Source organism: Symphodus melops (genome assembly GCF_947650265.1).
Source record: "Symphodus melops genome assembly, chromosome: 19".
Classification (NCBI taxonomy): domain Eukaryota; kingdom Metazoa; phylum Chordata; class Actinopteri; order Labriformes; family Labridae; genus Symphodus; species Symphodus melops.
In genome coordinates this window covers 11234889-11249023 of record NC_136709.1, presented here as the reverse complement: position 1 = coordinate 11249023, position 14135 = coordinate 11234889, and the positions used below count along the sequence as shown (strand labels likewise).

The following is a 14135-nucleotide window of genomic DNA, read 5'->3' as shown; positions in this document are numbered from 1 at the left end:
AGAAAAAGTCCATCCATTCACTGCCTCAGAATGACTTCATTACTCACTTCCTCAGTCTCTGTTGTCGCTGTCAGTGTCATCTTAACGTGCAGCAGCTCTGTTAGCTTCTTTGGCAGCCAGGTCGATCGCCTTTAACTTGAAAGCTACATCATATGCATTTCTCCGTGTGTTTTCCATGATGAGGGTGCGTGCATGAAGCGCAAAATGACTGATATTAAGATCCGACGTGACGAAGTCAAATGTTTTTGCGGCAGAAGCTCATTGTCCCCCATAAAAAATCCATGCATTAGCCGCACCGGAGTAGAAGCCGCAGTGCTCGAAGTGTGAGAAAAAAGTAGCGGCTTATAGTCCGGAATTTACGGTATATCAACACAGATAGCTTACTGTAGGCCCCTTTTGCTGTCAAAACAAGAGTGGTGCCTTTTCGGGAAGGAAAGATAGTAACTGGCTGTCATCCCCTCTTGAGGTGTATTATGTAAGTTGTTGGACATTTGATTCACAGCAGGTATTGCTGCACTTATTTTTCTTGGAGAATCATTTTCTTTAAACAATATTTTACAGTGAAATGTTTTCGACCTTTTGGGGTTAAATATCCAATGAAGAGACTGCTGATATCATTTCCTGTATTGTAGTGTCATTTGGAGTGTGATATGTTTGCCCCCTTATCTTTCTTCGAGAGGAAGCTGCTTCCAGCGGTCTTGTCATCGGATTGGAAGTCGGCGCGATGTTTTCGTTCTCCTGCTCAGTCAGGCCCCACGATGTAAAAGAGCACCAAAATAAACAGAGTGCGCGTAGAGGGAATGAAAGGGAATACTGTTCCAGAGCACAAACACGGCAGTTCTAACTGTACGTGGAATGCCTTTTTTCTACTGGATGCTTTGGCCTTGATCAGGGAGGAGGGGACAGATGGACAAAAGCTCTAAGCATTGCTTGTAACTCCTTTGGCCACACATAATTAAAAGATCAAGCAAAACATTCACCAGGAGGATTTAGCTTCACTTTTTGATGTGAAACTTCTTTCATGTTGGGTTATGTCACTTTCATCTGTTGCTTTCCCAGGTCTGTCCGTGTACCAAAAGCTGTTCCAGAGCCAGGAGCCCGGTCACAGATGACAGGAAGGCCACCAGAGGCGCGGTCTGCCCCTCTGCTGGCCTGACAGGTGTCTCTGCATGTAACCACATCCCCACAGAGATGTATTCTGGGAAAGGACAACAGACGCAGATGAAAGCATGCCAGACATCGAACAGGGCTCTATGAACTTCGCTGCAATACAGCTAGAGACATGCGAGAGGAGAGACTGTGACGCCAGGAATGCCAAGCTTTGACGCAGGTTGGGATTTGGTTGCCGCAGCTCAGCATCAGTTGGCCTTTTCAGCTCCCTGCCCCACTCCCCTCTACTCCTTCCCCCTTTGATTACACACAGCGTATATACCAACAGTTGTCTGCCCTCATTCTCTCAGTGCTACTGATGCCACAGAGATTTCACTGACAGATAACCTTTAGCAGATGGTTCTTTAAGCCCCACAGGCATTTTAAACTACAGGAGGCAACATTTTATTCTTTGCTCATGTAGTGGCATGTGCACAGTCAATTCACCTAGATTTTTTTTTCCTTAAAAAAAGTTACACAAACAGGAAAAATGTGGGTTTGTAAGTATTGCAGAGTTACTCACTCTGCTTCCGTCAATGGTAAGAAAGCTCCTTTCATGTGTGGCTTCTGGCATTAAACACTCCCAAGTCTTTGTCCTTGTTGGAGGACATAGTGCTGCCAAATCAGCCTAATGATATGTTAAAGTACAGCATCCTTTTCCTATAGGCCGAGAATGTTTTTTAATTGTTAGAGCTTGATTGGTTGCTGCCTTGTTACCTCCTCACTGGCGTCTGGCCCTTTATATCATAGTTGTGGTTATTTACTGTTGAGATGCTAATGTAGATTTTTAGTGGATGGACCAAATGTATTACTAATTTTAGCTAAATAATTGTTATTATATGGTTATTTAGTTCCTGTAAATTGTCCAAAAAAAGTCAGTTTTAGCCGTTTCTGTAGCTCAAAGCATAACATGAAGAGGAGTTATGGTTACGCACAGCCTTCTCTTATAATGACGGTTTAAGCTGCACCAGCAGACCAATGTTCTTGTGGATTACATGTTGCCTGGGACCTTTTAGTGATTCACTCAGGGTGTATTTATAGACTTAGTTATCTTGGATGTATATCAAAAAGACCTGTAAATGTTCATGATGACTTTGTCAGAAATACTTGAATTTTATGCACGTCTTTGTCATATCAACTGATGATAATTATCAAAGGGATTTTGCACAGACTAGTTTTCAATGCAGTACATCAGAACTGGTTTTTAATACACTTGTGTTTTGTTTCTGTTTGTTGTGGATTTCTACTGTTAAAGCCAGTGCATGCTGTCTAACAGGAATACAACAATACAATCCAAATGGATGTGATGTTCTCCCGTGGTGACACAATGTTGTTTACAGCCCTGTCGTTTGTTCTGCTTTGTTGCCAATTGTTTGCAACACATGCATGGAAATGTAATATTTTTTGTATCAAACTGACAGTCTGTTGAAAAAAAAAAAACCCACTCTGAACATTTATACCTAAAAACCATAATGCATACATATCATACAAGTAAATGTGACAACTTCCAGTGTACAGCATGTACAGTGAACAATCACTGGACCTTGGTTTAAATGTAGCTTATTACCCTTTCAAGTAAATAAATGATAAAAAATACTAAATCCAAAAAGATTAAAAAAAGAAAGTAGAGCAATTCCATCCAACTGTCGATTTTTTTTTAATAAAAAAAAAGGTGTTTCCAAGAGTAATAAGAAAAAACATTTACAGTTTGTGATCTAGTTAAGTGTTCACTTAGTGACATACAAAGTCTCATACAACAGAAAGGCTTCACTTTACAAAAAAAAAAAAACAATCCCTGGAATCACTTTCCTGTTGTATTACAGAGGTAAACAAAACCATGGAAATACTACTCTGAAATAAGTGTTGGTTTCCAGCATGTATTCTTTTTTTTCTGCCTAAAGTCATTTTAATTCAACAGCATTCAATCTTAAGCAAACAGTATCAGGAGCCATGGTGTGCACATTCAGGTCAGGTGAGAAACCCTCTCTGACATATTCCTATCATGACGAGTTCAGTCTGCATTCTTTCTCTTCTTCTCTTTTTAGCTTCAATTTTAGATGTCTTTAAGAATGCAGTGGTCATTGCAGGATTGCTGCCCTGTTCCTTTTTTTTTTTTTTTTTTTTTTTGACAACATGCCTTGAAACCTGACATCGAGGTACGTGCTGTTCTTAATGTTGGAATATGAAACAAACACGAAAAAAAGCAAGTGCGATGAGGTCTGATGGATTCGAGGGCACTGTTAGTGAAGTGGTGTTTGACGAGTCTTCTTGGTAAACGCCATAATTATGAAGCTGAGCGGTGGTCTGCGTCTTTGTTATTGTTTTTTTTTTTGCACTTTTTTTTTTTTTTTTTTAAATCAAGAGATATCAGGTAGAGTTTGAATCAGGGGGTTTTGGAGAATGAACTGGAACAACCCCTCGTACCCACTCCTGAGTAGTGCCGGTAGCAGTCACATCCCATATCTCTCGTCAGTCCCTGAAAGCTCTGAAGTCTAGCTGCACTTGCAAGACTTTACAACCATGTTGGAGAGCTGCTCGACTTTTGGGGAGCGTCCCACGTAGTAGAGGATGGTGAGGGGCTCCAAGTCCTGAGGTACACAGCAGGGTGAGGCGGATGCTTCGGGGTTCAAGGTGTTGTAGAGACTCAGCAGCTATGGATAAAGAAACAATTGAAGATCAGCACAAGGAACCAAACTTCCTTCAGCAACTCATGACTTGACCCACTGACTGTATATAATTATGGACAATACGTCTCCACCTTCTTCCATGAACAGAAGTGAAGCCAAAAAAACCCCCATGATAGATGCTAACATACTGAGCTAGTGACTTTATTTGGAGCCAGAGCGATGCCAGAAGAGGCTGAGCTTATGACCTATACTGCAGCCAATATTTGGCTTCTTTCTTATTTCATTTCATCCATCTGTTGTCAAAGTTTATGACTTTGTCATGTTTTACAACTTTGTCTCACCGAGCTGTGTGTGGTGTCAGCGCTGCGGAGGTAAGGACAAGGACCAGAGCAGAAGTTAGCGAAGTACCCTTCAGGCTGATGGATCCACCTCCAGCCCAAATGCTGCCGGAAGTTAATATATAGTGATCGCACACAGCAGTTCTCCTCGTAATTGCTGGAAACAAGAGAAGACAGAAAGGATTACACACTTCATTCCACACATAACAGAAAACGTCTTAAGTGTTGTATACATTTTCCTCCCCATGGCCCCAAAGCCGGAGATGAGAGAGACGTTTTGAAATTCCACTCTTAGGTGTGCCCTATTTTTTTTTTCCTTCTTGGAGTCCGCCCAGGTGTCTTAGGTGCTGCCTGTCAGGCTGACGGAGGGAATACGGGCTGAGGAGACGCCGTTTAGGAGGAGGTAGGGTTTGCTCATCAGGACGGATCCTGACTTGTATCAGCTAATACAGCTGTCATGCTCTCAAAAGCAATTAACAAGTTTGTTCTCTGCTTATGTACTCCTCGTAGATGTCATCTATTTGAGATGTGACAGCTTATATATTCATGTCATGTCACCTTGGCTGTTAAGCTATTTTAACAATATACTTCCCTGCCTTTAAGACAGTAAAAAACAGCCACTTTTTACTGGTGATCCATTTACCAGCCAACTACTGTAGGTGCATCAAGGCAAACTCTTCTGTAAAGAAGATCACTAACATACCAAGCATTTGATATAGGTATGAAGGAACGGTGTCTTACTTGAAGCAGTAATTGGTGTCAAGTGCCCGCTTACGTCGGCGGGAGGAAGACTGGGCATCTAGCCTGTGGGGTGGAAGCATCATGAGGATAAGGTGAGGGTACAGCTGCTCCTTTTGTTTCTTCACACGGCTTACATCGTCATAGTCTGCTTCCATACCTGCAGGAGAAAGCCAGTTTATTCTCTTGGCTACAAAGAAAAACTGCACAAAGACTTGTTGGGAGTTGAGAAGACATCCATGCTTCAGCAGCTCAGGCTTTGACTGTACAGTTTACAGTAATATCCAGGCAGAGCTTCCCTCATATCAATTTTCATCTCTTCAATACAGGTCCCTAACTTCCTTTTTTCCCTCCGTTCTTCCCCCCTTGACCTACGTCTGCTCATCCAATCTGCCCCTGATAGTTAAAGCAGTGGATATCTCAGGAGAGATGCCGCTGGTGGATGTGTACGCCTCTCTTTAATTCAAGGCCAAATGTCTGAGCGCCGTGGCAGCACATTCCTCGTGGCCGAGCCAGTCAAGAGTGTTCCCAGGACCAAGGGCCCCAGTGCTAAGTGAGATACCAGATCGATTGTATTCCCAAGCTCTGTGTCTTGCTCTTCCTCTAAGAAAGGAAACCCATTATCTTACCAAAAAGACCACAATACGGTTTTGCTGCCGCAGGAACATGAAGATGAAAAGAATCCTTTTTTTGTGAAGACTATACTGAAAATAAGGAGAGTATTCCAAGTGCTATTGTGTAATAGACATATACAAGGAACCATTGCATAAGAGCATACCCTCCACAGTGACTTAACTTGGCAGTAAAAACAATCAAAGAAAAAAAAACCTGTTGAGCCTTTCTCCAGTTAAAGAGAAAAATCTAGGAAACAAACATACAAATTACAATTTACCTTCAAGGTACTCAAATCACCCGCCAAGTACACCAATAAACACAATGCATAACATAAAACAACAACTGATAAAACAACCATTGTACATGAACAAAAGAAATGTTTTAAACATTTGAAAAAAATAACCGAAAGCTAAAACAGGAACCAACAAAACAAATTCCTTGTCCAGTTATACTTACTCCTTAGACCCACTAATGCAAATCATCCTAAAACAAGTGTTACCTCAACACCACTAATCAGAATAAACCCCATATTTCAACAAACATGAGATGCCTATCTGGAACATTAGACAAACGTCACAGAGGTAAATGTTATCTGTGAATACAAACTGGTTGGGTGTATTTGAACTGTGGGAGAACAAAAGCAGAAAGGGATTTTTAACAAATGCAGACTTCATGACCACAAACTGGTCACAGAGACTAGAGGGCACAACAAAATATTAGAACCTGTGCAGCTGATGAGACTTCTGCTCTGAAGATCAGTGGCTTAGAGTTCTCATTAAGTTTAAGTGTAAGTATAAATGTCATTTCCTCTAGATGACAAAAACAAGATAATTCAAGGAATATATTTACATGTTAGGGATTTGTAATGGAATACTTCTAGTAAGAAAACAGTGTTTTTCAAAAAGTCTAAACAACAAATAGTTGCGTTGCAGCCTGTTGGTTAATTTGTGTGTCTGATGTGCAGAGGCTACAGTCCTTGGGTTAGCCTGGGCACCGGAATTCAATGATTGTGTCACACAAGTCAGGCCATATTGATATCCATATAGATACTTGGTCCTTACTTTATTTAACAGAAACTATGAATATATATACCTTTTTCCTAATACGATACCTTTCTTGATTCGAAAGACTTTGTACTTCATTGTATACATTATCCAAGCGCTTGTCATTTAAACACGGATGAAACAAAGCAAAATGTGCGGTTTATCTTCGCAGAAAAGGCCGAATAGTAAGAAGCAATGCTTGCTGGTAAAATTCCTTTCTTTGTTCCTTTCACATCACTGAAGTATAGATTGCAGTCTTACCTTTGAACTTGACCTCAAGAACCTCATTTGCGTTCTCAATAATGTCACCATTAGACCTAAAGGTGTGGCAGGGACAGTGCACGCTGATCTCCAGCCCCAGATTAGTCTCTGAGGGAGGAATGAAGAGCAGAGGGATGTGAGCGGCTGACATTTCTCCCCTGAGGCCATTAGTCTTCATTTCAAAGCAGCCGTTGCCCTTTAAAGGGTATGTAAAGAGGATATGTACTAAGATATGATATGAGGAAACTTTGAGGTCTCATACTCACGTTTGTACATCAGCCACTCCCTAACTGTCTCTGTCACATCAAAGGAGACCCACTCAGGAGTTCCTTTGGTCAGAACGTTCTTGCCCCCAATGTAGCGCTGTTTAGCTTTAGGGTCGTCTTTCTGGAGGATCTGCAAGGAAAAGATGAAAATGTGACCCAGCTGCAAAAACTCTTTCTTTTTCACATACACACACACACAAACACATGCACACACATACACAGACACACATGCAGACCCAGAGCTGTCTGTCTGAGCCAGACTCTCCAGCATGCCTTGGGCCAAATGTCTACTCCTCATGGAAAAAGTGACTCCCTGTGTTGATATCCCCATTTTGCAAGTTAATGCCTGTGTGTTACCCTCCTGCCAATAAGAACCTGGATGTCCTTCACGTCAGCAGTTCAAACTGTGTCTTTACCCCAGCTCCCAGATAAAAACCTACAAAATAAGCCATGTTGTAGGTATCTTCACAGGCATTTATGTCCCAACTGGATCAACAAGTAAAGGGCCCAAATGTACAAAACTTAAAAACATTCCTACAATCCTATCTCCATCAGGACCTCCCTGAACAAAGGTGTTTATCAGTAGTTAGAAATGTGTGTGTTTGGATGGTTGGTATGAGAACTTAGCCCCATAGCAGTGCTATGGATAACCAGGTTCCTGAACATTGTCCGGATCTAATCTGGCTTCCTGTGGGAATGAGGGGCCAGAAGACCGCCAGCGCCAGCCCTCTGCCAATCAGCTCCAGCCTGAAAAGTGTGGGGGCGAGCAAGTGAGCGGCTCCATAAACTCCCCCCAGTGGGTGACCCTGCCTCTATCTCCTCCCAGACCCCTGGAAACAATCTGAGAGGGCCCTGACAGTCTGCATTCAGCACTGGCCAGAGCCATGCCTTGGTGAGGGGGTATGTAGTCCGGAGACGCTTGTCTCCCTGGCAGGAAATGTTGGAACCTGATCGTTACTCCTCGTCTCTCACGGGAGCTTAACAAGGAAACCAAAGGGGGGAAAAAATCTGTTCATGCCATCCCACACACAATCAGACATCTAACAGATCATTTCTTTAACACACTTAACAAAAAAATGCTCATAAACACACAAGTGCAAGTGCAGATCCATAAACCCCCTGTTGAAAGTACAACACTTCACTTAATCTAAGAAGGATGGACAACTGCTTTGTGATTGACGGCTTCAAAAGGAGCAACTGCCCAACGGTAATCTCGGCTTTCTGGAAGTAGGCTGTGCAAGCTCTTCAACTCATCCTAATGTGGAATCCAATTGACTGTGCGCACATGGAATTATGATCAGTGCACGAAAATGAGGAGAGAGAGGGAGTTGGACAATCTAATATAAATGTTTTCATCCCTCTTGCTGACCTAAGCAGGCCTTTGGAGAGAAACTGCGGACATTACCTCCCCCCCCCTGTGTTCGGCTAACAGTGGAAATGAACGGTCAGTTCACACACCTGGTAGAGCTCAATCCTTTGCTCGTTTTTCTTGGCGCTGGAATTGGGGATCCTCAGCGCTCTAAACTCGGCTCGGAACAAGTTTGTGGAGTTCTTCTCCATGGTTGAGACGTTGAAGCGGAATACCTTGGAGGTGATACCCTTAGGACAGTACGGGAGGTCATCTGCAGGTAAAGAGGAAATGATGAGATTAAGTAGCTTATACTGGAACTCTAATTGCCCGTAAGAATTCCTTTATATGTAATCCATCTGTCAGCTCATTGTGTGTATTTCTATTGATGTCCTTAGAGGTGGACATGTTTGTCCTCTGGTTATTCATTATTTTTCTATGAGGGTTCCCTCTTTCACCTTTAACTGGTTTACAGATGAAAAATTTCTACTCTTTCTAACTTTTTCTAGATTTTTTTCCAGAGGGACATGGGCCATTAGTGTAAGCCATCTGCTTGTGCTTTCTGCGGTCCAAGTTAGCAACAATTGAAGTCATGAAATGAAAACCAAATGTCCCATGTGGTGGTGGAACAGGCTGCGGTGGGACAGCAGCACTCCCCTTTTTCCTCCCTCCAACTCGTGAGCCCAACAGGTGCTCAGAGGACTCGGACAGCGGCCAAGTATTCCCTTGAACCATGGGGAGCATGTAGGCTCATGTGCTGGAGCAGAACAATACCTGAGAAACCAATGAGGAGGGGGACACTATTCATGCAAGGGCATGCTTTTACAAGAGCTGTATACATGGTGTGTGTGTGGGGTTGTGACCTTTAGTAGAATCAGCTTCATAAATGGTCACATTGTGATGCTATTTGAATAGCTTCCTGTCCCCTCTCATTTATACCACAATACTATTGTACAGTTTATTAATTTAACCAGCCAAGCACATGCAGTGTCGAGCAAAACAAGCACATAGCACATTTTTATGGGCCAAGTGGAAACAGTCATTTACAGCCAAGCCATGGCTAATTTATCATCAATTTAAACTTGAGCTTAATGCTGGTGGCTGAAAGGGGCACGAGCTGATTTGCACCTTGAGTTGTTTTGACAAAAACTGAAACTCAGAAGCTCTGTTGTTTCTGTGTCGAGCTAAAGGAAATCGCACATCTCTAAGTATCTGCACTTCATTTGACCCTTAATCCTGTTCAAGTCATCCAAGTCATTATCTGATATTTCCATAAAGTTTTTCTTTCAACTTTCCCTATTTATAGGTGACCTTTGCCTCATTCATCCCCTGCCAGATAGCTGTCCAGTGTTTCCACATCTATAATCTATAAGGACAAAATATCAGCAGCTCTCTCTCCTCCCCTCACTCACTGCTTCATCTCAAGCCTCCCCCTTTTTTAACTCCCCCATGGAAGGTGGAAAGCCCCACTACGAGAGGAGATTTAAAATTCTAATCAAGTCTTTGGTTTCCATTTTGGGTGACCTCATTTTTCCCATTGCACTGGTTTTAGGTGGATTTCACATTATGGCTTATTTTTGCCAAGGGTCTGAAGGGTAATTTGTTCCAAGTTGGTTAGTGGAGGGGATTGCTCGCACAATTAAAAAGACATACACTTAAATGATGGCTCTTTAAGTGGACGATGACATGTGTTTTATTAGTATACTTTCCAAACAAGCAGATATAAATGTTGATAACCTTCTATGAGGATTACTTTTCAAAGGTAAAATGTATTTGAATGAGAGGTTTTAGTGTAAAGCATAAACCACTTTTAACTGAGTGATATCGAAGCATTATGCCAATACACATCATTAATCTACAGTTATGACTGATCTAGTTAATCATACTACCCTGAGACTGGATTCTAAGCAGATAATTGTGTTTTATTGCAGGAGAATCTTATTAACATGACCGCAGAACTTTATTTGTGGTAAAATATAAAATCCTGGACAACTAAAGGATTTAAATGTAATCTCGTTCTCATAATTAACCCTTACATGCTCTGAAGCTATGAGCTTTGAATGAGGGATTCAGAAAAAAAAAAAAGATGTACAGCAAATTCTAGTGACAGGTGTTTGACAAACTCTGTTGTAAAGCTTCCCTTTACATGCCCAACCAAGAATATGTGTGTGGGATACTCTCCTCTCATGACACAGAAACTCCCTGAGAGAAAAAAAAATCTCAGGAATCACCTCTTTTTGCCCTCTTGCCCTGGGGATTGTCTGTGATGTCAGTCTCTCCAGAGCTTTGTTGAGGTAAACACAGGAAATAGGTAGCATAAGGCAGCAGGTGCAGGCCAGCTGCAGAGAAGTCTAGCTCTCGTAGAAGAAAGCAGAAAACCCTTAGAAAATGTTATTTGATTGCTCTATTATTTCGTTAAGAAGTATATTGCATCATGCTTCTATTTTGTTTTATAATACCGGTTCCAGATGCAGCTTTTGTAAGAGAGAAGAGTCTGCTTTTTCTACATTTGACTAGGCAAGACATTGCCCGTAGCAGGTCACTGAAGTAGATGAGATAATGGGATGCAGCTCTGCTCTGAAGAAAAACACTTTTTCCTACTTGATTGAGGATGAGGAAACAAGAAATGGTCAAGGCGTGGGAGTTGTGGAGGGGGAAGGGAGGGTTGCTGTTTCTTTGGGAGCAGGCAAGAGACCTCTGTCTCTGTTTTTTCAGATGACATCATTTTTCTACTCTCCCATAGATCAGATACCCCGCTGTCCTCAGCACTAGTTTTTACTGACCCAACACTGAGTCAAAGATTGGCTTGAAATCTTGCCTCAGTGTGCAGTGCATCATGTTTCTAAATTAAGCATCAGCAGGTCCTCAAAATGTTATTGTGCCAAAGGTCATCGCTCAGTTCAATCACCAGCACCATGTCTTTTAAAGCATTTGATTTACGATGACCCATGAAGGGAGAGCTATTGCTCTCCAGTCTCTGTAACGCTTAGTCCAATCAAAAATGGCTAATTCTTTGATTTGTATTTGTATAAAGTGTCTGAGAAAAGTAGTCTGGAGCAAGTGGAAAGAAAAGTCTCTGTTTAACTGTTCAAGTCGTCATGAAAAAAAAAGCCAATCTTGACAATATTCCCAAACGCTCCCACCTTCCAAAAACTATGAATGTAAAAGTCATTATGTCCAGCAGGAATGAAAATGAACTACCCTGCAAAATTATGGAGGTGACAGACATGTACATACAGCAACATGCCCTGCGCTTTTTAAAATTACATAATGGAAAGGCTGTGAAAAGTGCAAATAAATGTATTTTGGCAGCAGTGGTTAATTGGTGTATACCCACCTTGGATAAGCTGTTTGGTGCACAACCTGGAGCCAATAGTAAGGTAGAGTAATATATTTTTTTTATCACTAACAGTAGACTGTACAATAGGATGCAGGCCTGATGTGTCCTCGGCACATGGCCATCACTGATCCCCCTCCTTAAACATCTGTTTGTTTTGGGAGCACTGACTACCTCTGACCAGTGGATAAACCCACAAGCTGTGTATTTTTGAATGTCGGAAGCACTTTGTAGGACCCGTGAAATGGATTTGATTCTGAGGTAATGCAGGAAACGGCGGAAGTTCTGTTTTATGTCACAGTGCAGAATAAACACCTGTTGATTTGAAAATGGTAACACCACCACCATCTGCTTTGACCTTGAATTGGGCACAAATCCAACTCTTCCACTTAAAAAGGGACTTTCCATGGAGGATCTGCTGCTAGTCAGCTTCTGTTTCTGATTTCTGGAATCATTAATGGACCATAGTTTATACAGGAAATACGAATATGGACAAGGGAATTGGATCATAACACTCATGCTACACTCGAGCAAAAGAGGGGGAAATAAAAGAGAGAGATTTGTAACAGTGGATGAAAAATATTGGGTAACTCACAGCCAGAAAATGGAAATGAGGTATTGTATTTGGCAATAAATACTAGACTTAACTGCCTGAGAATTTTCCCCGCTTAGGAATGTGTCAGACTTAGGCTGGAGTTCCCATGGCTTTGGTGTGAGGTATGTATGAGGAATGGGGCTCATTCCAATTAGACTGTTTACTTTGCTCTGTCCATTGCGCGTGGCTAACGGGCGCGTCTGTGCGTTAACGCTGATTTACTTTAATCTAGAATAAGGAAGGTTTGTAGTTTGGTAAAAAAAAAAAAGAGAAGGTGGAAAAACACGTGGATTTAAAACGATGCACTTACTGTTTTCCGGCGTCCCAGTGATCATGTTGAACTTGTAAATCTCTTTGGCATAGTATTCAGTCTCCGTGTTATCCTGTCCACAACTCTGATGCTTGTTCCTTCCCAGTTCCTCAATTAGCTCCTTGGTGCTATTATAAAGCGCCAGAACCTGAAACGGCACTTGACTCGGACCTGTTGTCTGGGGCGGACTAGTCAGCCGCAGTTTACTGAGTATTTGTCCCCGGACCGCCTCGACCCTCTTTTTCTTGATGTGGTCGATGTCCACAGTGGTGCAAGTGGACAGCGACAGAGTCATTGTGACACAATTTAGAAGGAGGACAAACAGAAGTACTTTGCCCAGATTCATATTTAACTCTCCTTTCACCTACAACCCAGGCTTGTCAAGTAAAAGAAGAAAACAAAAAACTAAATTCCCGATCTAAGTAGAATCCCTTTTTCTCTTTTCATTCAGGTAGTGAGTGAGTTCTGTTCCTTGAGGATTCCCATTTTCTCAAGTGCTATGTCATCTTTGAAAAATGCGCATTTGCAAGGGAGCAAATCCGTGCCATTTTTGTAAAATATTTTCAACTCTTCATTAAAATTCTTTCTTCTACTCTTCATTCCCCCTTGTCTCATGCACGCTTCTCCTCTTGCCTTCCAGAGTTTACAGGACATCGATCTCTGCACCGCGGATAACTTTATCCATTGCACTGGGCTGTTTCCATCCACTTGCGCGTGTGGAGTTAGTGCGCCTTTGTGCAACCTTCCTGCAGTCCAGGCTCAGAGACACTCACCGCCTTCTATTCTCCGCAGCACTTTATAGCCAAGAGCTGTGACGTTTGAGGGAGGGAGGGGCAGCAACTCATAGGCTCAATTCTGACTGTGAAAGCGGTACTCTAAAATGCGTTTATCAAGACCTGAACTTTTTTGTCACACTTTAGAAAACGTGCTTAATGTTCTGGCAATTTTTGATAGCGCAAGACAAGAGTGGCTCACAAATTAGGAAAGCACTCTGACTGATTTGTTAAATAAAACAGTTTATTTTCTGTCTCTTTAGAGGAGATACATGCCATTTTTTTGTTGTTTTTTTTGTTGTGATAAGACATGATCAAGTAAACCTGTATAACGACTGCGTAAACATTTTAATCATTTAAGGACCATGACTGACTAGAATGTTCATAAGTATTTTTTTTTAAATCAACAATATTAAGACAATATTAACCAATCCAAGATAACAATCAAAGGAAAATCAAATGCAGATGGAAGGCCAAAGTTAACAAAGGAGTTCTTGAAGGTGCACTGGGAGTTCAGTCAGCTGCTGTGATCCCCTGGCGGATGCTACCGTTCACTTTCTCCTAACATCATAAATAGGTGCAATAGCGACATCTAGCGAAGACCATGGAAAACGTCAGCTCACGTTTCCCTTCTTTTCTTGCGATGCTGCTGTCTGTGGATAGTGACAGTGGCAGGCCAGTGCAGCAGATCAGAAATTGTGTGGCCGGCCCTTTAGTTGATTAAGGATGGGGGAG

At 42.0% G+C, this 14135-nt stretch overlaps 2 protein-coding genes across 5 annotated transcripts in view; one reads left to right on the top strand and one right to left on the bottom strand.

Annotated features, from left to right (window-relative positions):
• The window catches only part of ttll5 (tubulin tyrosine ligase-like family, member 5), a 43987-nt gene extending 41200 nt beyond the window's left edge, over positions 1-2787 (top strand). For all 4 annotated transcript variants that reach the window (XM_079370365.1, XM_079370366.1, XM_079370364.1 and 1 more), the window contains one exon: positions 1060-2787. In XM_079370365.1, coding sequence (XP_079226491.1) covers positions 1060-1112 — 53 coding nt within the window. In that variant the 3' untranslated portion in view covers positions 1113-2787. The remainder of the gene's footprint in view (positions 1-1059) is intronic.
• A 673-nt stretch (positions 2788-3460) lies between these two features.
• Positions 3461-13568, bottom strand: tgfb3 (transforming growth factor, beta 3). The gene is made up of 7 exons (XM_079370369.1): positions 12628-13568; positions 8496-8659; positions 7038-7167; positions 6772-6879; positions 4856-5012; positions 4118-4271; positions 3461-3800 (listed from the first exon to the last, which is right to left on the bottom strand). Exons 1-7 carry the CDS (start codon positions 12971-12973, stop codon positions 3642-3644), a joined length of 1218 nt encoding a protein of 405 aa, XP_079226495.1. The 5' UTR covers positions 12974-13568; the 3' UTR covers positions 3461-3641.
• Between the last annotated feature and the right edge of the window lie 567 nt (positions 13569-14135).